Source organism: Trachemys scripta, chromosome 3 (genome assembly GCF_013100865.1).
Source record: "Trachemys scripta elegans isolate TJP31775 chromosome 3, CAS_Tse_1.0, whole genome shotgun sequence".
NCBI lineage: Eukaryota > Metazoa > Chordata > Testudines > Emydidae > Trachemys > Trachemys scripta.
In genome coordinates this window covers 123,718,330-123,740,162 of record NC_048300.1, presented here as the reverse complement: position 1 = coordinate 123,740,162, position 21,833 = coordinate 123,718,330, and the positions used below count along the sequence as shown (strand labels likewise).

General features: G+C 43.9%; 1 protein-coding gene across 1 annotated transcript in view; it reads right to left on the bottom strand.

The window, feature by feature from the left end:
- Positions 1–21,833, bottom strand: part of SEC63 (SEC63 homolog, protein translocation regulator) — a 124,611-nt gene that overhangs the window by 31,238 nt on the left and 71,540 nt on the right. Inside the window, exons 10-14 of the mRNA XM_034765927.1 lie at positions 20,468–20,600; positions 7,659–7,751; positions 4,294–4,448; positions 3,102–3,249; positions 1,195–1,277 (exon numbers count right to left, since the gene is read on the bottom strand). Of these exons, the coding sequence (XP_034621818.1) occupies positions 1,195–1,277; positions 3,102–3,249; positions 4,294–4,448; positions 7,659–7,751; positions 20,468–20,600 (612 nt within the window). The remainder of the gene's footprint in view (positions 1–1,194; positions 1,278–3,101; positions 3,250–4,293; positions 4,449–7,658; positions 7,752–20,467; positions 20,601–21,833) is intronic.

Sequence of the window (21,833 nt, the reverse complement as noted above, 5' to 3'; positions counted from 1 at the left end):
ATGTTTCCAGACTACTGTACCTCCTTCAGGAGGCTGATTTGTCTTGAGTACCCCTCACTTAAAAACTATTTGCTTACAAAATCAGACATACAAATACAAGTATCACAGCACAGTATTACTGAAAAATTGCTTATTTTCTCATTTTTACCATATAAATTATCAAATAAATCGTGACTTCCAGATTGAGAAACACTGGTATAGTATATAGAGCAGTATAAAGAAGTCACTGTCTACGATGATGGTTGCATATGCTTCAATAATTAGTTTGGCAAGGCCTTCTATATCAAAGTTGCACACATTTTTATACAATATCAGGCAAACCAGCTTGGATCTCTCACTATTCATGTCTCTATACTAATTGTGCTCTGCATCATTGAACAAAAAAGTTATTTAACTGAGCTTGAAATTTGTCATTATACTGAGATTTCTAAAAATACCCTTCTAGAAAAACTTCCATTTGGCTTCCCAGTAAAGAAAAGGACTTTATATAGCTTGTTTGTTTGAACTTCGAGGCCCATACAGTCCCTGAAATGACACTGCCTTGGTTAGTGTTGTGCCCCATTTCTCACAGTACTCATGATGTGTTGGATTGTCACAGCCCAGCTCAGCCACACAAGGGAGTAAATATTATCTTTTCCAAGTAGACCCCGCTGATATGGGGATGCCCCTTTAAAGGAAGGCCCTGGGACAGGTATGGACAGGGGAGTCCCTCCAGTGGAGGGAGAGGTGAGTGTCAGAGGTAGGGTTACCATGCGTCCGGATTTTCCCAGACATGTCTGGCTTTTTGGTCCTCAAATCCCCGTCCAGGAGGAATTTCCAAAAAGCCGAACATGTCCGGGAAAATAGGGAGGCATGGTAAGGGGACTGCCTCCTCCCCGGGCTCCAACTTTCCTGGCTCCTGCCGCTCTCCACCGCGGCGGGGACCGAAGCAACTTCCCCAGCGCAGCAGCCGGGGGGCAGGACGGAGGAGGAGGAATGTGGGGTGCTCGGGAGGGGGCGGAGTTGGGGTGGGGAAGGGGAGGAGTTGGGGCGGGGCCGGGGGCAGGGAAGGGCGGAGTTGGGGCAGGGGCGGGGTCCCGTGGAGTGTCCTCTTTTTGCACTATTGAAATATGGTAACCCTACCCAACACAACATTCTAGGTTATCATGATGCATTTGCAATTAATCCAAAATTGTAAATACTTTGACTACTTACTGTCATTGTTTGCCTTGTCAATGTGATCAAAACAGTGACTAGCGATCCCACTGTAATATTGTTGCTATCTTCATCATCCAAAACTAAGGTCAAAGAAAAGTGATACTTCCATGTAACCTTTGTTTCTTAATCAGTTTCGTATTTATTTTTTAAATTAAGCATTACTTCAGTGACAGATAAAAGTGTCAGTGTAATCAAAATCTTCCAGAGAATATTTAACAGAAAATAATCTGAAAATATTTGCAAGAATAAAGACTTTTATCTGCATCATTAAATAGTCTCTATTACCTAGAATACATTAACAGAATGAGGATCAATAACTGCATAAAACTACACGAAGTAAACATTGAGGTTGTGATTTAAGTTGTAGGAAAGTTAGGGTATTCAAAGTTAGTTATGATTCCCACAGCATCCATAACTATGTAGCATTGTATATTAAAACATAAAACTTTCATATTATAAAATACCACATATGAGCAAAGGGACTAAGTTACAGTTGTTCTGGGAACCATAACTATGATTTTCCTGATCTTTGAATGATTAATATCTCAATTTCAAAGGTGCATTAAGAGTCATGCACTTTATTTTTTCTCCCTCTTTTTGAAAAGGAATTAAGGAACAGAAATGAATAGTTTGACTATAATATTGATCAGAAGACCTACAGTACGGTCAGCAGACATATGGGTTCATATCTTAAAATGCAGTAATGTTGAATGTTCAGTCTACTGACTGAAAACTACTACATTTTTATTCTGGTATGAAAAATAAAAGTATTCCTCAAATAGTTTTTCACACATCCATTACCTATAATTAGAAGTAGAAACAGTTAATCTGGGGAGGAGCAAAAAGTTAAATCCTCCTTGGCACAACTTCTTAAATATGTGTATTTGTCGAATGCAAAATGTGCATGGGGAGGCGTAGCTTGCCAGAACATATGGGGATACAAGTTTGTCAAGGACACTCTGACCATTATGAACACAATTAACAACAGCACTCTGTGCCCACGAACCACTGGAAAAGGTAAGATACTGATTTGAAAGTGCATGGTATATTGTTTTTACTTATTTTTACAATTTGAAACTTAAGTTCACCAGGTACATATGCCTTACTGAGGACTATGTATATGCCAAATCCAACACTAGGCTAGCTGAACAAAACGTGTCAGATTTTGGAAAACACAAATTTTGGAAGACCATTCTATGCAAATATTTTTGACCTTTATCTCAAATTCCTTGTGAGGAAGGTGACCAATGATCAGTTCACCTTCCACTGAGAGGCAGCCTAAAGGCAATCGTTTAACAGCACAGCAACTTCAGAGAGCAAGTGAAGGAAAGTAACATATGCAATTGAAACTATAGTGAATTTTAGCCAAGTACTATGTGGTTATCCCAAGCAGAATACACTCATCACACAAGGTTAACACACCTTCCCTCTCACAAAAATACCCTCAACTCTTTAATGACCTGGGTCTCGATTTAATGTCTCAAATAAAAAAATGTATAGTTTGATATTTGGACTAAGCAGAAGCATGAAATCCTTAGCCATCTTTTTTCTTTAATGTTACAAGGCAAAAGATACAAAGGTTTAAAAATAAAGTGCCATCTCAACCATTATTATACGCTGCTTTTTCAATGCTAAATCAAACAATTAAATGCTACATCAGTCCCTCTAGAGGAAACTGCTGATGGCCTGGAAATATGTAAGATGCTTTAATGTACTTCATTTTCCTCAAATTATAAATCTGAAGTGCAAGAAGAGCCTGTCATTCAGAAAAGTCTGCCATTTTCCAGGTTACCTAAATAATGTAAGGAATTGGGGTTTCAGAGTCCTCACTGCTTACTGCCGGCAGACTATCAAATTGTCAAGAGGGATGACATATACAGCAATGAAACAACCTCCCATCTTACCTTGTGGCTTTATATCTATGGTGATATGTGGAAAACTACCTAATACAGCCATAACTTCATCATATTTTTCATCTTCAAGGAAGTGCAGTAAGTTGCGGCGATCAGATCCTTTCAAACTCACCATGTCCTGGATACTTTTGATTTTGAACTTGGTTAAAAAAAGAAAAAAGAAAAATACTAAAAAGAACATTTCACAAAACTAAATTCTAGTTAATGTAATCATTTGTGTATTACAGCAGCGCTGACACAAGCAAATTGTTTATTTGATTCATTCCCACTAAAAGGATTACAAACCTTGAAATAAAGTAGAAATTAAATTTCTGTTCCATTAATTGTTACATTTTCTTATTCTGATACTCCTCCATAATCGTATCTAAAATGTACCTTCTTCAGAAGTAGGTTCAGGAACTATGCAATTAACTCAACAGAGGTTTGATATTTCAGTTACACTCTCATGAAAAACTGTAGATTATATTTTATTGGAGGGCACAGTCTGATCTTACTAAAGTAAGCAAGATGTTCTGTTTTGTCCAGTATACCTATCCCATGCTTAACCATAGCCAGAGCCGGTGCAAGGAAGTTTCGCGCCCTAGGCAAAACTTCCACCTTGAGCCCCCCCCACCCTCCAGCCCTATGGCAGTTCCCCTCCCCCCGAGGTGCCCCACCCGCGGCAGCTTCCCTCCCCCCCCGGGGAGCCATGCGGCACCTCCCCACCGCAGCTCACCTCAGCTCCGCCTTCTCCTCGAGCACGCCACCCCTGCTCCAATTCTCCTCCTCTCCCAGGCTTGCGGCGCCAAACAGCTGATTGGCGCTGCAAGTCTGGGAGGCGGGAGAAGTGGAGCAGCGACCGCATGCTCGGGGAGGAATGCTGTAAAAAAATTGGGGGATACCGCTTTTTGGCGCCCTAGACAACCGCCTAGTTTGCCTTAATGGTAGCACCAGCCCTGACCCCATACCACAGATGGTAACTCCTGTTACCTGTGGTGAACAGTCACTCTCCTTTTTATTTATAAGGCAAACAGTGATACAGTTTAAGGAACATAAAGCACAAGGACTCATGAGGTATTGCATTCCTGAACAAATGCTTTTTATTCTGTGAACTATTAATAAGTTTGCTTAGTGAGAGACAGAGGCAGGTTAAAGGAGATAACGGAAAGATAAAAATGACTGAGCATTATCTGTAGTTTTATACCTTTTTATGATTGGAAACTCGCCTAAGATTGTCCTCTTCAATGTGAGGGAGCTGCAGAAGGGGAGACTTGAATTGCTGAAGCCCTTGGACAGCCATCTGGGAAAGCTTCATACAGTTTTCCAAAGATCCCAATGATGGAGCACGAAACTCCCTTTCTTGGGGAGAATGAATTTTACAAGATCATTTTTTACATGTTTTTCCAGTATACTTTGGACATGTATAACACTACATGTTAAATTAAAATATTTTGATCAGCCCAGCAACTTTAAAAGTTCATAAAGAAAGATGTACCTTACAGTATAAAGAAAGTGTCATATGCATTGTAAAGCTTATAGTTACCATTTGAGCCTAGTATTGATGGCCCTCTTCCTATAAAATGTATTCCAGTATAGTTTAGCAAACAATTTAGCGCCTGTTATTTTTCTTTCTTCAGGTTGTGCCAAACTAGTCAAAGGGATGTATGAGAGGATGATTTCTTTCCTAATCATTATAGGTTGATCAAGAAATCAAGGAGAGAGGTGGGGTAGCCTGCCTATTGATTACAATCAAACAGCTTTCAGTTCTAATTTTTAATAAGAGGATTAAGCACCAGGATTACAAATTCCTGTGATAACAGAAACTAACTAGTTTGCTTTAGAATATTTTTGCAAAATCCCTCCAGAGAGACGGCAGCATTTTAAAAATAATTAACTGAAACATTAATTTGGGGAGGTTACTGGTATTCTTTTAAAAACAAACTGGGAAAATATGCTTATAAATGTCCCACATATACTCTATATACACACACCTTGTAAATGTTAATAAGGGCCCTAACCATAGTTGAGTGGAGGTGCACAAAAGAACTGGTTATGTTTTACCAGTGTTTTTTAAGCCACAAGTAAAAAAAAGAAAATGCTTGTAATGTTACAAATACTTATATATGATTCTTCTCTTGCAGAGTACTTTTAATACTTATATTTGAAGTAGAGGACAGAGCACTTATAACTGAAATGCTGACTAGACTTTAGAGTCACTGAAGGGGTAAGATCAGGTATTGAGGGTGCATCCCAATGCACTTGTTATTTTCCAAAGATCTGTAACTCTACTATGGAATGGCAATGCCACAATGCATCGGGGATATGGGGTCATCAGGCATTAATCAATCACAAGACAGTGTAGGGGAGGGTTCTAACACAGAAAGGGGGATATTCACTGCTTTAAGTATACCTACACTTGGAGCCAGGTGTGATTCCCAGCTCACATAGGTGTATCTGTGCTAGCTCTGCTTAAGCTAGCACACTAAAAATAGCAGTGCAGCCAGGGTAGCATGGATGGTGGCTCAAGTATGTTGCCCAAATACTGTTGTAGGAGCAGCAGTGATCTATATGCTCTGTATAACCTGTATGTTCAAAAGGTCTGTTACACCTTCCTCCCCCCCCTTGTTTCCTCTCCCTCTTTGAATACCTGTGAAGTGGCTTTCCCCCTCCCCCTCCCTCCTGGAATGCTTGTGGAATGAATGGGCTGCCTGAACAGCTGGAAGATCAAAAGAGCTCCCAGGTAGACAAGGTGTCTGGGACTCCAATGCATGGACACTGTCTGAAGTGGAGTGTGACCAACCAGACGCGGCCAAGTCATCTCTAGTCATAGGCCATGCGGAGCAGGTCCTTAAAAGGGGAAGGGGCCATGTGCTCGGTAGTACACTGACAAGCTTCTATCTCCCGTAAAGGCCCTTCGCCCGGACCGCCTGGCCAGTGGTTCGCCGCGTTGCATTTCATCGTGCCTCGGGAAGACTTATCTTCAATCACACCATAGCTGCACTGTGGGACACTTACCTTGAGGGATCTGGACATCTCCAATGCCATGCCCGTCCTGGGAGCATGAGTACGCGAGTGTGACACCCCCCCCCCCCCCCCGCTTTCTTTTGCTATCAGTATCTATCAGATAGCTTAGCTATCAGTATAATAAACGTGCTGCTTTCTGCCATACTCTGGTGGGTCATTAGTCCTCCCTAAGCTTACTAGCTGGCCCAATTTCGGGTAACAAATACAACCTACCCGGACCCCACTGGTATGTACTAAGGGTGGCTAGCCTGGGCCACCACTCACCACTGCCTGTACAGTAACTCCCCACTTAACGTCCTCTCGCTTAACGTTGTTTTGTTACGTCCCTGCTCCATTACAGAACATGCTCGTTTAAAGATGTGCAATACTCTGCTATAACGTCGTTTGGCCGCCTGCTTTGTCCACGGCTGGCAGCCTCCCTATCAGCTCCCCTACTCCCCACCTCCAGCGTCTCCCGCCCGCCACCAGACCCCACGGATCAGCACCTTCCCCCTGCTCCCCCCGCCTCCTGCCCGCAGCAATCAGCTGGTTTGCGGCATTCAAGAGGCAGGGGAGGGAGGGTGGAGGCTGTGCGCCACGTCCTCGCTCCTCTTCCCAGCCTCCTGAACACCACAAGACAGCTGATTGCCCCGGGCAGGAGGCAGAGGGAGCAGGGGGAAGGCGCTGATCCGCGGGGTCCACCAGTGGGTAGGGGGTGCGGGGAGGGAGAGAGGGGGCGTAGGGGACCTGATGGGGGCTGTCAGCCTGATTAATACCTGTATTAAATTGCTTGTTTAAAATTATTTAAAATGTATATAATGCCTTTTGTCTGGCAAAAAAAATTCCCTGGAACCTAACTCCCCCATTTACATTAATTGTTATGGGAAAATTGGATTCGCTTAATGTTGCTTAACATCGTTTTGCTTAAAGTCACATTTTTCAGGAACATAACTACAATGTTAAGTGAGGAATTACTGTATTACCATACGCTAGCTCAATATAAGCTAATGTGATGATGTCTACTTCCGAGCTCCAAGTGTAGACACACCCTTACAGTGCAAATGGGGAAGCATGGGAGGCATAATTCTTCAGAAAGATCTTTTCCATTGAGAACATAAGGCAGTGGTGGGCAATCTGCAGCCCGTCAGGGTAATCTGCTGATGGGCCATGAGACGGTTTGTTTACATTGACCGTCTGCAGGCACGGCCGCCCGCAGCTCCCAGTGGGCGTGGTTCGCAGTCTGCAGCCAATGGGAGCTGCGGGCTGCAGGAACGTGCTGGTCGCCGCTTCCTGCGGCTCCCATTGGCTGGGAACGGCGAACCGTGGCCACTGGGAGCTGCGGGCGGCCATGCCTGCGGATGGTCAATGTAAACAAACCGTCTCACGGCCCGTCAGCAGTTTACCCTGACAGGCTGCAGATTGCCCACCACTGACATAAGGGGATGAGAAATATCTAAATATACAATAGCAATGTTTTCCCATAAGCTCAGCAACTCTTTAAAGGCAGGCCCAATAAAGAGTGAGATTTTCTAGTTTAAATACAATATAGTAAGATTTCTTCCTTACCTTCACGGCTACGCGCCATTATTATTAACTGGCAGATTACGTTAATCATTTCTTGAAGTAAAGCAGGACACTTTTTCAGGATAAATTGCTGATCTGCAAGATGAATGATTTGATAAAACCCTCAGATTCTCTGCTTACTCACTATTTTCTCTAACTGTGTCCATCCCACCTCTGTCCACTGTTATTATTTATAAAATCACCTACTCAGTCCGACCCACTATTTCTTTTTCTTCTCTCCATGCAACTGTCTAACATACGTGTATTTTAAACCACAATGGGTCTGAATCTGCCAGATGCTGGTCACACTCAACTCCCACCACCTTCCAACAATTCAGAAGTATTTATATAAGAATTCTCACAAAGGTTACACATTTCAATAAAAGTCAGACAACAACATTTAGAATGTCATTTTAAACGAACTTTAAAAAAAATATTACTCTTAAAGGTTACATACTAAGGAAAAAAATAGGCTTATGCTCTTTTTGACTCTTCCACGTCAAGGCCTGAAAGGTTTTTAAATCAAAGTTTTTTCTGCTTGTATTTTACAACAGAAATTAAATCGTCACATGTTGGAAGACACTACAGAGAACTAGAGAAATTATGACATCACAAGAATCAGACTGAAAATGGAGCAACTGAGAAGGAAAGGGATTTTTAGTCAGACTATTTAAAAAAGATGTTTAGTTACACGTATAGTAATTGTTCTTCAATATGTGTTGCACATATATACATTCCACGACAGATGTATGTGTGCCCAACGCACTCAAATTGTGACTTTTGCCAGCTGTACCAGCAGGCAGCATATGCATCACTGCTATTGCCATGTGTCGAACCAAGCAGATGAAGTGGGCATGGTCACTGCCTCCCTCTCCATTCCTTCATACGATCAGTAAGCTAAACCCGAAGTAATGGGGAAGGTGGGAGGGTCGTGAAAAGCTCTTATGCAAAACACATCTCAAAGAACAGCTACCGTACATGTAAAGTAACGGTCTTTTCTCCTTCAAGTGATTGTGAATATATACATTGCATTGGGAGTGCTTTGTTCCAGCTGGGCCTTGAGTGGGCCTGACTGGTATATAAGGGCAGTCAGCAGCGAACCAGCTGAGCGGCGAACAGCAGAGGCTAACAGCGGGAGTTTGCCTGGGAGTTCCCCTAGGGAGAGCGCACTGAGGCTTTCATCTGCAGGTTTCTCCGAGTAGTTCCTGCAACAGTTGAGGAAGCTCCTAAGAGGACGGTGATATGGAAGGTGAGCGATCAGCTGTTGTAACCTGCACAGGTTGTGCCATGTTTGTCTTTCTTCCGCAGGACAGAAGCGACTTTGTCTGTACAAAGTGCAAGCTGGTCTCCATACTGGAGGAGAAGGTTCGAGGGCTGGAGAAACAAGTATCGACTCTGCGTTGCATAAGGGAAAATGAAGATTTCCTGGACAGACGTCAGGAGATGCTTCTACGGCCACAATGTTCTGAAGATTCAGAGCAGGCGGAGCAGGGACAGAAGGATTGTGAGGAGGTTTGGCAGCATGTGACCTCCAGAAGGAGAAAGAGGAGCGTCCATGCACCAGCAATGGAGATACAGGTGAGCAATCGTTTCCATGTTCTCTCTACAGGTGCTAATGCGGAGAGTGGACTAGATGGCCCATCTGAGGGAAGGGAGCAGAAGGAGACTCCACCGATTGGAAGGCAAAAGATGCACTGTCCTAGGGATGGGGGTTCCACGACCACCACTCCCAAGAGGAGGAGGAGGGTGGTGGTGGTCGGGGACTCCCTCCTCAGGGGGACTGAGTCATCTATCTGCCGCCCTGACCGGGAAAACCGAGAGGTCTGCTGCTTGCCAGGAGCTAGGATACACGATGTGACGGAGAGACTGCCGAGACTCATCAAGCCCTCGGATCGCTACCCCTTCCTGCTTCTCCACGTGGGCACCAATGATACTGCCAAGAATGACCTTGAGCGGATCACTGCAGACTACGTGGCTCTGGGAAGAAGGATAAAGGAGTTTGAGGCGCAAGTGGTGTTCTCGTCCATCCTCCCTGTGCAAGGAAAAGGCCGGGGTAGAGACCGTCGAATCGTGGAAGTCAACGAATGGCTACGCAGGTGGTGTCGGAGAGAAGGCTTTGGATTCTTCGACCATGGGATGGTGTTCCAAGAAGAAGGAGTGCTAGGCAGAGACGGGCTCCACCTAACGAAGAGAGGGAAGAGCATCTTCGCCAGCAGGCTGGCTAACCTAGTGAGGAGGGCTTTAAACTAGGTTCACCGGGGGAAGGAGACCAAAGCCCTGAGGTAAGTGGGGAAATGGGATCCTGGGAGGAAGCACAAGCAGGAGAGCGCAACAGGGGAGGACTCCTGTCTCATGCTGAGAAAGAGGGACGATCATTGAGTTATCTTAAGTGCCTATACACAAATGCAAGAAGCCTGGGAAACAAGCAGGGAGAACTGGAAGTCCTGGCACAGTCAGGGAACTATGATGTGATTGGAATAACAGAAACTTGGTGGGATAACTCACATGACTGGAGTACTGTCATGGATGGATATAAACTGTTCAGGAAGGACAGGCAGGGCAGAAAAGGTGGGGGAGTTGCGTTGTATGTAAGAGAGGAGTATGACTGCTCAGAGCTCCGGTATGATACTGCAGAAAAACCTGAGAGTCTCTGGATAAAGTTGAGAAGTGTGAGCAACAAGGGTGATCTCGTGGTTGGAGTCTGCTATAGACCACCAGACCAGGGGGATGAGGTGGACGAGGCTTTCTTCTGGCAACTAGCAGAAGTTGCTAGATCACAGGCCCTGGTTCTCATGGGAGACTTTAATCACCCTGATATCTGCTGGGAGAGCAATACAGCGGTGCACAGGCAATCCAGGAAATTTTTGGAAAGCGTAGGGGACAATTTCCTGGTGCAAGTGCTGGAGGAACCAACTAGGGGCAAAGCTTTTCTTGACCTGCTGCTCACAAACAGGGAAGAACTAGTAGGGGAAGCAAAAGTGGATGGGAACCTGGGAGGCAGTGACCATGAGATGGTCGAGTTCAGGATCCTGACACAAGGAAGAAAGGAGAGCAGCAGAATATGGACCCTGGACTTCAGAAAAGCAGACTTTGACTCCCTCAGGGAACAGATGGGCAGGATCCCCTGGGAGAATAACATGAAGGGCAAAGGGGTCCAGGAGAGCTGGCTGTATTTTAAAGAATCCTTATTGAGGTTGCAGGAACAAACCATCCCGATGTGTAGAAAGAATAGTAAATATGGCAGGCGACCAGCTTGGCTAAACAGTGAAATCCTTGCTGATCTTAAATGCAAAAAAGAGGCTTATAAGAAGTGGAAGATTGGACAAATGACCAGGGAGGAGTATAAAAATATTGCTCAGGCGTGCAGGAGTGAAATCAGGAAGGCCAAATCACACTTGGAGTTGCAGTTAGCAAGAGATGTTAAGAGTAACAAGAAGGGTTTCTTCAGGTATGTTAGCAACAAGAAGAAAATCAAGGAAAGTGTGGGCCCCTTACTGAATGAGGGAGGCAACCTAGTGACCGACGATGTGGAAAAAGCTAATGTACTCAATGATTTTTTTGCCTCTGTCTTCACGCACAAGGTCAGCTCCCAGATTGCTGCACTGGGCAGTACAGCATGGGGAGAAGGTGACCAGCCCTCTGTGGAGAAAGAAGTGGTTCGGGACTATTTAGAAAAACTGGACGTGCACAAGTCCATGGGGCCGGATGCGCTGCATCCGAGGGTGCTAAAAGAGTTGGCGGGTGAGATTGCAGAGCCATTAGCCATTATTTTTGAAAACTCATGGCGATCGGGGGAGGTCCCAGATGACTGGAAAAAGGCTAATGTAGTGCCCATCTTTAAAAAAGGGAAGAAGGAGGATCCGGGGAACTACAGGCCAGTCAGCCTCACCTCAGTCCCTGGAAAAATTATGGAGCAGGTCCTCAAGGAATCAATTATGAAACATTTAGAGGAGAGGAAAGTGATCAGGAACAGTCAGCATGGATTCACGAAGGGGAAGTCGTGCCTGACTAACCTAATTGCCTTCTATGATGAGATAACTGGCTCTGTGGATGAGGGGAAAGCAGTGGATGTGTTATTTCTTGACTTTAGCAAAGCTTTTGATACGGTCTCCCACAGTATTCTTGCCACCAAGTTAAAGAAGTATGGGCTGGATGAATGGACTGTAAGGTGGATAGAAAGCTGGCTAGATCGTCGGGCTCAACGGGTAGTGATCAATGGCTCCATGTCTAGTTGGCAGCCGGTTTCAAGTGGAGTGCCCCAAGGGTCGGTCCTGGGGCCGGTTTTGTTTAATATCTTTATTAATGATCTGGAGGATGGTGTGGACTGCACTCTCAGCAAGTTTGCAGATGACACTAAACTAGGAGGCGTGGTAGATACACTAGAGGGTAGGGATCGGATACAGAGGGACCTAGACAAATTAGAGGATTGGGCAGTAAAAAACCTGATGAGGTTCAACAAGGACAAGTGCAGAGTCCTGCACTTAGGACGGAAGAATCCCATGCACTGCGACAGACTAGGGACCGAATGGCTAGGTAGCAGTTCTGCTGAAAAGGACCTAGGGGTCACAGTGGACGAGAAGCTGGATATGAGTCAACAGTGTGCTCTTGTTGCCAAGAAGGCTAACGGCATTTTGGGCTGTATAAGTAGGGGCATTGCCAGCAGATCGAGGAACGTGATCGTTCCCCTTTATTCGACATTGGTGAGGCCTCATCTGGAATACTGTGTCCAGTTTTGGTCCCCACACTACAAGAAGGATGTGGAAAAATTGGAAAGAGTCCAGCGGAGGGCAACAAAAATGATTAGGGGTCTGGAGCAGATGACTTATGAGGAGAGGCTGAGAGAACTGGGATTGTTTAGTCTCCAGAAGAGAAGAATGAGGGGGGATTTGATAGCAGCCTTCAACTACCTGAAGGGGGGTTCCAAAGAGGATGGAGCTCGGCTGTTCTCAGTGGTGGCAGATGACAGAACAAGGAGCAATGGTCTCAAGTTGCAGTGGGGGAGGTCCAGGTTGGATATCAGGAAAAACTATTTCACTAGGAGGGTGGTGAAACACTGGAATGCGTTACCTAGGGAGGTGGTGGAGTCTCCTTCCTTGGAGGTTTTTAAGGCCCGGCTTGACAAAGCCCTGGCTGGGATGATTTAGCTGGGAATTGGTCCTGCTTTGAGCAGGGGGTTGGACTAGATGACCTCTTGAGGTCCCTTCCAACTCTGATATTCTATGATTCTATGATTCTATGATTGTAAGTGATTCACCAGCAGTTTCCTTACAGGTGGTGGGACTTTAGACTACTTGAAGAGAGACCGCAATACTAACTTGCTGAAGTTTACATGATCTCTGGAAGCTTAAGTAATAGCATAGTGTCTAAAGACATTATGCACAGATGACCACGTTGCTGCTTTGCAAATGTCCACTTAGAGGAATGTTGCTCAGAAAAGCTAATGAAGCAGAACGAGTCCTAGTGGAGTAGAGGTGTTATCCTTGGCAGAAGACATACCTTTGGCAGATTGTAACAAAGCTTGATACATTCAGAAATCTAGTGTGAAATATGCAGGCTGTAACAGGTTGCCCTTTAGTCCTGTCAGCATGGGCTACAAAGAGTCTAGGGGAAATCTGAGGATACATTTACACTGATAAAAACCCACAGAATCGAGTCTCAGAGCCCAGGTCAGCTGACTTGGACTCTCAGGGCTCCAGCTGTGGGGCTAAAAATTGCAGCGTAGCTGTTCAGGGTTGGGCTGGAGCCGGGGCTCTAAGACCCCACGAGGGAGGAAGGTCACAGAGCCTGGGCTCCAGCCCAACCCTGAACAGCTATGCTGCAATTTTATAGCCCGGCAGCCTGAGCCTTGCAAGCCCAAGTCAGCTGACCTGGGCCAGCCAGAGGTCTTTTATCACAGTGTGGACATAGACTGAAAGACTATGTGGTCCAGGTAAAAATGCCAGAAGCTTCTGAATATTTAAGGTATGAAATTTTTCTTCAGCCTTAGAAGAATGAGGTTTCAGAAAGAACACTGGGAGATGAATAGTCTGGTTAGAAGTAGACTGCAGAGAACACTTTAGGCGGAAATTTTGGATTTAGTCTAAGCAAGACATTGTCTTTGTGGAGTACTGTAAAACAAGGGTCAGCTACAAGCGCCTGGAGCGCCGACACCCTCCTTGCAAAAGTAATTGCTACCAAAAATGCTTTATTTTCTTTTTTAGCAGGGACAGAGATGTTGTTGCCAAAAGTTCAAAGGGGAAACCCATCAAAAAGAGACAATACCAAATTCAGATCCCATGATGGTCCTGGATTAGACAGAAGGGTTCCTGTGAATAAGCCCTTTCAAATTTATACACCTATGGATGTAAAAAGATAGAAAACTCATCCATTGGTGGGCATACTGCAGAAATAGTTGCTACATGGAGTCTCACTAAACTGATAGAGACCAGAAGATTTCAGGTGCAATAGGTAATCCAATATAGGTCTAATTTCTGTACTCTCATGATAACTGATAAGATTCTGCTCAAACTGAAAACCTCCATTTTGCTGCCTATGTGGTTCTGCTGGAATCCTTTCTGCTGTTCACCAGAATGGCTCTGACATCTCAAGAGCAGACCCTCACCTCGTTGCTCAACCAGAGATTGTCCATGCCACAAGGTGAAGAGATTGCAGCTTGGTTTGCAATTCTGAGATAAGCAAACCTCAACCTATGAGTAGTTGAATTCAGAGTTGATGTAGGTCCAGATAGCAATACTGCCTTGGCCAGGCAGCTGCTACAAGGATTATGATTGCCTTGTTTCTTTTTGGCTTCCTCGTCACCCTGGGAATCAGGATTGGAGAGAATGTGTACAGCAGATAGCTCGACCAGGGAAGAAGAAAGGCACTTGTCACAGAATCCCAACCACAACCTGCTTTGGAACAGAACCTCCTGCAGTTGTTATTCAGGTTGATTGCAAAGAGATCTATTGTCAATGAAAGATCGACTGCAGAATGTCCCGCTTTATTGGCCACTTGTCATGATAGTCTAAGATCCTGCTGAGAGAATCCGCAACAGTGTTCCTCACTCCTGGAAGGTGAAAGTCCATTAGGGAGATATTGTTGTTTATATAGAAGTTGCACAAGGTGATCTCTTCTTGGCACATTTGAGGCAACCCTACACCTCTATGCTTGTTCAGATAAAACATAGCAGTTATGCTGTTGGGGAGAACGTGACTCAGTTGACCCCAATGGTGGTAATGAATGTTTTGCAGGCCCAATGAATGGCTCAAAGCTTCAGCACATTTATATGGAGCTAAACTTTCTGAGGCACCCAAATATGTGAACCTGAAGTTGACCCAGATGTGTCTCCCCCACACCCAAGCCCTTTGTGAATGCAGCTGTTACCAGAGTCATAGCTGGTTCTGGTGGTAAGAAAGGAAACCCTCTCTGCATACATTTGGAGAGCCTAAGCAGAAATTCAAGGACTGAAGCACTCGTGCAAGTACACCCCATCAGCATATCCAGTGAATGTCTGTTCAGAAATACAGAGCGAAACCAGGCCTACAGACATCTGAGGTGAAGTCTGGCATGCTGAATCACATAGTAGGTGCATGAGGCCACGTCTCCCAACAGCTGAAAATACAAATACACTGCTGTCTTTGTCTTGAACTTGAGGTTCTCTAGCAGAGAGACTATGGATTGGAACCTGTCCGTCAGGAGGTAAACAATGGCAGTTGCAGCATCAAGATCCAACCCTATAAAATTTATTTTCTCTGTTGGCTGCAGCATCAATTTCTCTACAATCAGGTTTAGAGCTAAACAAAAGAACACGTATGATGACAAGGATATTGTTTTAGATATGGCACCTCGACCTTCCCCAAACTAGCCAGTTGTCTAGGTACAGAAATATTTGAATTCCTAGACTGCGACCAACATCATATACTTTATGAACTGCTTGGGGTGGAGGACAGGCCGAAGTAGCGTGTAATAGTAGTCTATCGGGAATCAAAGAAATTTTCTGTGGCCATGTAAAAGTAAGTATTCTACACAGCAAGGGCAGCATAACAATCTCCAAGGAAGGGTAACAGATGCCAGGATGACCATTCTGAATGTCATCTTTTCAATAAATCTGTTCAGCATTATTAAGTCCAGAATGGGTCAAAGACTACCTTGCTTTCCAGGAATCAGAAAGTAGAGGGAATAGAAACTTTCCGTGTGTGTTGATAAGAAGTTTCCTCCATTGCCCCCAGTTCCAGTTACTTCTTGATGTAAAACAGCCTTGTGAAATGGGTCCCTGGAAAGGGACAGGGAAGGTGGGTTGGTGAAAGGGAAGGAGATGAACCAGATAACATATCCCTTCTTTACTGTGCTGAATACTCACTTGTCTGATATAATCTGCCCATGCAGCGTAAAAGAGAGGTAGGTGCTTCGTAAATGGAGGATCTGCATGTAGAACAGGGGTTCTCAATGTTTTTCTTTCTGAGGCCTCCCCACAACATGCTATAAAAATTCCAGGATCCAGCAGGGGGGTGACAGGGCTCCAGGCTTCAGCTATGGAGGACGGGGAAGCTCAGAGCTTCAACCCTGTGGGTCTGGTGGCTTCTGCCCCACAGGGAGCTGGGGCTCAGGGCTTCTGCCCCATGGGGCACTGGGCTTTAGCTCTATGGGGCTGGAATCTTCAGCCCCGCAGGGCTAGGGGACTTCTGTTCTGTGGGGCTGGCAGTTCAGTGCAGGGCTTCTGTTCTGTGGGGCTGGCAGTTCAGTGCAGGGCACCAGGGTTCAGGACTTTAGCTTCCAAGGCGCAGGGTTATTGGCTTCAGCCCTGAGGGGCAGGGGTTTTGAGGACCCCCTGTAACGGCTGGTGGACCCAGAGTTGAGAACTGCTGATGTAGAAGATGAGACATGGTTAGTATGCTGTCCTTGATCAAGATGTTGGAATGACTGTTTTGAAGCCACTGACGTTTGGTGAGAAGGGCTTGCTTCAGACTGTTCCAATGGTGACATCTAGGAGGTTTAGATCTCCTTCAAGAGGCATCCTAAGGTCTCTGCTATACTGGTTCTATACTGCGTTTGGAGCTTCAACTACTTTCCCTTTGTCACTCGGGTGTAGCCACCCAGTGAACGAAGGGTGGGACAAGAATATTTTAAAAGTGTACATTGTGACATCATTCTTCCAGGAAAATGATTTAGCACCTTCAAACAGTAGATCTTTGCTTGTATTTTGTAGCTCTTTTGGGATGCCACAGGCCTGCAGCTAGGAATATCAATTTCATTGAAATAGCTGTAACCATTGAAAGTGACGTGATAGTTGCTTGGAGGGGTGTGTGAGCAGTGAGATGATCTTTGGATACCATAGCCAAAAACTGATTCCTACATTCCTTGGGCAGTTTGTCCACAAATTATGAAACTGTTGACCAGTTAATAAAAGGTATATTTGGATAACAATGCCTGCTAATTTGACACCCTCATTTGAAGGCTCATGGTGGTATAAGTCTTGCTGCCACATAGGTCCAGTCTCTTTACATTAGCCACTCTCCTAACAAGGTCCTAAAAAACCTTAAAGTTCTCAGGAAGAGGATGTGGACTCTGGGTTATGGCCTCATCCAGGAAAGAAGAAGAAATATATGGGAAAACTCCCGGGGCTTCTTCCTAGTCTCCTCTTCCTCTATGGGCTCCAATGAAGAGGGAGGTTGTGGACTTGGAGGAGGATCTTCTCTAGGTACTACAAGTACAGAAGATGATGATTTTCTCCTGGACTGAGTGGCCCACAGGGGGCTAGATGCTCTTGAAGCAGACCAAGGGGCCCAATAAGGCCAAGGAGAACAGTCCAGTCTTTGTACTGCCTATGGTGAAGGGTACCACAGTAAGGAATCATTATAACAACGTTCTTGCTCTAGGGGTTGGATATTTCTAGAGTGTTGTCTGCATGAAGAGCTGAAAGACCTTGCTGGAAATATGGAATCATGGTCAGAGTCTGAGGAGGAGAAAACATAACCCCTCGATAAACGGTAGAAGAATCTGTGTAGGCACAGCAGCGGTGATACATGGTACTGTCCCAAAGGTATCAAAGTCAAAGATGTAGCTGACCGTGCCAGTGGATAAGGCAGTCAGAATGCAGACAGGTGAGTTGACACACATTATGCTAGTGGGGCCGATGTAGCATGCATTGATGAAGTGGATGGAACTGCCAGTATTGTAGTGGTAAGTGAAATCAACAGTGATGATGAAGTTGAGATGACTGGGATTGGACAATGCAACAGTGAAAGTTCATGAGAGGTGGAGACACAAGATCTCTTGTCATCAAGAATGCCTATGGCATTGACTGCACCAAGAGAGGAGGTAAGTGTTTGGCCACTAACACTGGCGGTGCTGGACCTGACAGTGTTGGGTTGAAGATCTCTCCAGCAGGGGTGAAAGCAGCAGTCTTGATTGCCCCAGTGGAGCCAGAATCAACAGTGTCACCTCAGACAACATCGGTGAGCGTCAGTGCTTACAACCAGACATTGCCTCTGCACCAGAGGACTTTTTCAGAGCCTTTTTGTGAGAAGAAGAGTGAGACTCTGAAAGTCCATCAGTCTCTGAACCAGGAGGGTTTTGAGTGCTTCAAGGAGGCTGCAAAAGAAGATGAATGACATTTCTCACTCGATTTTGGATTTCAGGCTGAGGCAGCTGCGTGGCACTCTTTTTGGATGAACGCTCCAGCCTCTCACCATCAGATTCAGGCAGTGAAGAGACACATGTTGCCTTATTGAGAAGATGTACTTTAAAGGCAGGAATCCCTTTGTTCTTGTTGGGAAGGAGGTAAAAACAGGACATTGTCCCTCACATGTTCCTCACCTAATCAGATTAGGCAACTTTTTGCATGTGTCACTAACAAGGATCACAGCCCTGCACATGGAACATGGTTTGAAACCTGGGGATTGCCACACATTAAATCCCAATTAACTACTTTACTAACTACACTAAATTTAAGCTACAATGATGTTCAACATAATTTATTTTGAAGACTGGTTAACCAAAGCTCAAGAGCAACAGAGCTCCAACTCTCACTACAGTCAATAAGAAATTTAGAGGGAGGTGGCGACCATGCCCCTTTATTCCCTCGGCTTGGCACATGAGAATAGTGGAGGCCGGCCCACCTGATGGTACAGCTGACAAAAGTCTGACATGAATGCACTGAGGACACATAGACCTACAGTGGAACATAGATGTGTGAAATCACTTGAAGGAGAACTGTTCACTTTTGTTAAACACATCTAATTCCAGTGGTTCACAGATACTTGTTTGAAAGGATGCATTTGTTCAAGTTTAAAACACCCACATTCCTTAAAACTATAAAGCATGAAACTTGCAATATACATCTGAGACCCTCCCAAGAAGTCCTCCATTGATCATAGGGGAGATCAGATTTACATTTCTGATATTTCTAAGGTTAAAAAACAAGCAGAAGAAAAAATGTCTAAAAAGTATATGCTGTAAATCCAGAAGAGACCATTGTGTTAATCTATTCTGACCTCCAAAGACAGCTTTCAGGCTTCCTGCATACATGAAGTAACACAAAAAGAGAATTTTTAAAAAATGTGATATGTGACCTTCTAATATAACTACCATTTTAGAATTCTGATCTTTTCTTCCTCTGTCTCTCCCCACCTCCATACATCCTCTCACCAACCCACCCACCCAACCAACCAAAACCAAGAAAAGTTAAATTTTTGGGGAAGCAATTATACCACCACGTTGGATTTATTCCAACGTGGTGGTATAATTCCACCTACTACTCATTTTAAAGAGAGTTTCAAATTTTATTCTTTTTCAAAAGAATATTTTCATTTTGATTGAAATAAACACCAGCGATCTACATTTTAAATATGGGTATGAGCATTCTGTGCTTAGCTGAAGGAAAAAAAAATGAGAGCCACAAGCTCAGTCAGTTTAAGATATGTTTATTATGAAACAGTTATCACATAGTATATAGATTATTGTGTATGACACATACTGCCACCTCATACAATACCTTTTGGGGACCATATTGTATTAAGTTTATGTATTTCTGTGGGCAGATATTGTATGCAACTCTGGGGTAGGAAGGGTTGCCACAGCTCCATCAAGAACTAAAAACAGTGAAGGGTGATTAAGGTAAAACACTTAGGTTGTAAATATCTCCAAAGAGATACCACCCTGTGGGGAGCCTTGCATAAACTGGCTCAAACTGGGTTTTCAAGAGACCAAAAAACAAAAAGGATGTTGGATATAAAAAGGCTGGGTTTAAACTGACTCAGGGCCTTCTTTCTGAACCAGTAAATGGACAGGCCCTTCCTGTCCAAGGGCCTCTACCCTTGTGGAAGGGCTGGAAAGACTTCGGCCTACTAGGACCCCAATGGGCAGCCTCTGGTAAACTTTTAGCATGTGTATAGGAACTTCTAGTGTTTTTAAATGTGTTTTCTCTATAATGCTTTTACCTTAAGAATAAAGGTGCTTGCTTAGAAAAAGCTGTGTGGTAAAGTGTAACTGCTAGCAATACGATATTCATAGTCCTCAAAGAGAAAGCAAAGCATGAGCAGACTGGCTTGCTGGAGATATCACAGTGCAAGGCAGGTGGCTCTGCAGCTCCCAGTCAGAAAGAAGAAAGATTCAGCTCTCCACCTGAAGAGAGGTGACAGCTGGAAAGCCTAAAACATTAAGTAGATGCCTCAAGAGGGACCAAGAAGGGGGTGGGGGTCAAAGGTGTAGTTAACCTTGAAACTGACAATATTCAAAAAGTGTCTAATTGGACCAAAACAAGTACATTTACAAACAACGCAACATGTGATGTCTTTATTCCTAAAGAGCCTTTTAAAGAGGAGAATCATAATTACCTTCTTCAAGTGTCTCAGGAATTTTCATCCTGGCAAGATGAGCCAGTAAGAGAACTCTGGCTTTCAAGCTGTAAGGGCAGGTAAGTGGAGGCTCATTCTTCTTTAAATTAATGCTTCCAAGCTCTCTGATTAGCTAAAGGAAACAGAATAATTACACATACAAATGGCTATTTTAGTACCAAAATGATAAACATAGCATAAGGAAAACAGCTTGTATCGATATAAAGACCTTATATACGAATTTAAACTTTATATTTCAAATGGGTTTCATCTTGATAAATTTTTAAGTAACTTTTCTCTGTCAAGATGAAGATTGCAGAAGAACAGACATTTGAGTTATAGCCCTGTTCCAAAACAGAACTATACCTTAAATGCCTCGTTTCCAAGAATGAGAATATTTGTTTTTAGATTAGCCAAGAAGAAACTGGGATGATGAAACTGAAAATAAGCTTGAATTTATTTTTAATTTTGTTGACTAATGTTGAGTGATAGGCTTTGTTACTAGGGTTTATTCCAATCAGCTACTTTTATAAAGTTTTTATATTAAACTTTCTGTAAACTGGTGACATAATTTCATCTTAATACCTGTCACCCAGATAAGACCATGCCAGCTTTTATCTAGATAGATAGATAGATATGGTGGGGAAACAGTCTCTGGGGTATGCAAAACACTTTTTTAAAATTACTGATTTAAGATGGACTTTTCCAAATTGATGCTAGTTAAGGATGACCTAATTTGAACATAACTGGAACAAGATGCATGGTTCCAATATAATATCTTTTAGCGACCCAGAGGGGAGAGAAGGGTTAGTCACTTCACAAGATTTGAAGTTTGAGAAGGAAGCTTTATATTGGCTTTGAGATGGTGGCTCAAACATTAGATAATAATTTGGTTTCAGTATTAAGATACTTAACCAGATTTAAGTTATAGATTTGATTGTCTTTGATAAAATTCTTTAGTTGGCATTTGTAACCAAAGGGATAGCCAACTTCTTAAATTATCCCTTTGAATTTAAGGATTGATTATTTTTAGTGTTAATTTGATATAATTAATTCAAATGACTTAACTCCCATCCAATATGGGCTAACTTGTTTGATCTGTTGATCCTGATTTGTTGTAATGCTTCATTTTCAGTTTAGTTTAATATTAATAGGAGCTTAGCTTTGGTGACATTGCTTGATTTTATTTTTCTTTAAGTGTTTTATGAAATGTATCAGAGGGGTAGCCGTGTTAGTCTGAATCTGTAAAAAGCAACAGAGGGTCCTGTGGCACCTTTGAGACTAACAGAAGTACTGGGAGCATAAGCTTTCGTGGGTCAGAACCTCACTTCTTCAGATGCATCTGAAGAAGTGAGGTTCTGACCCA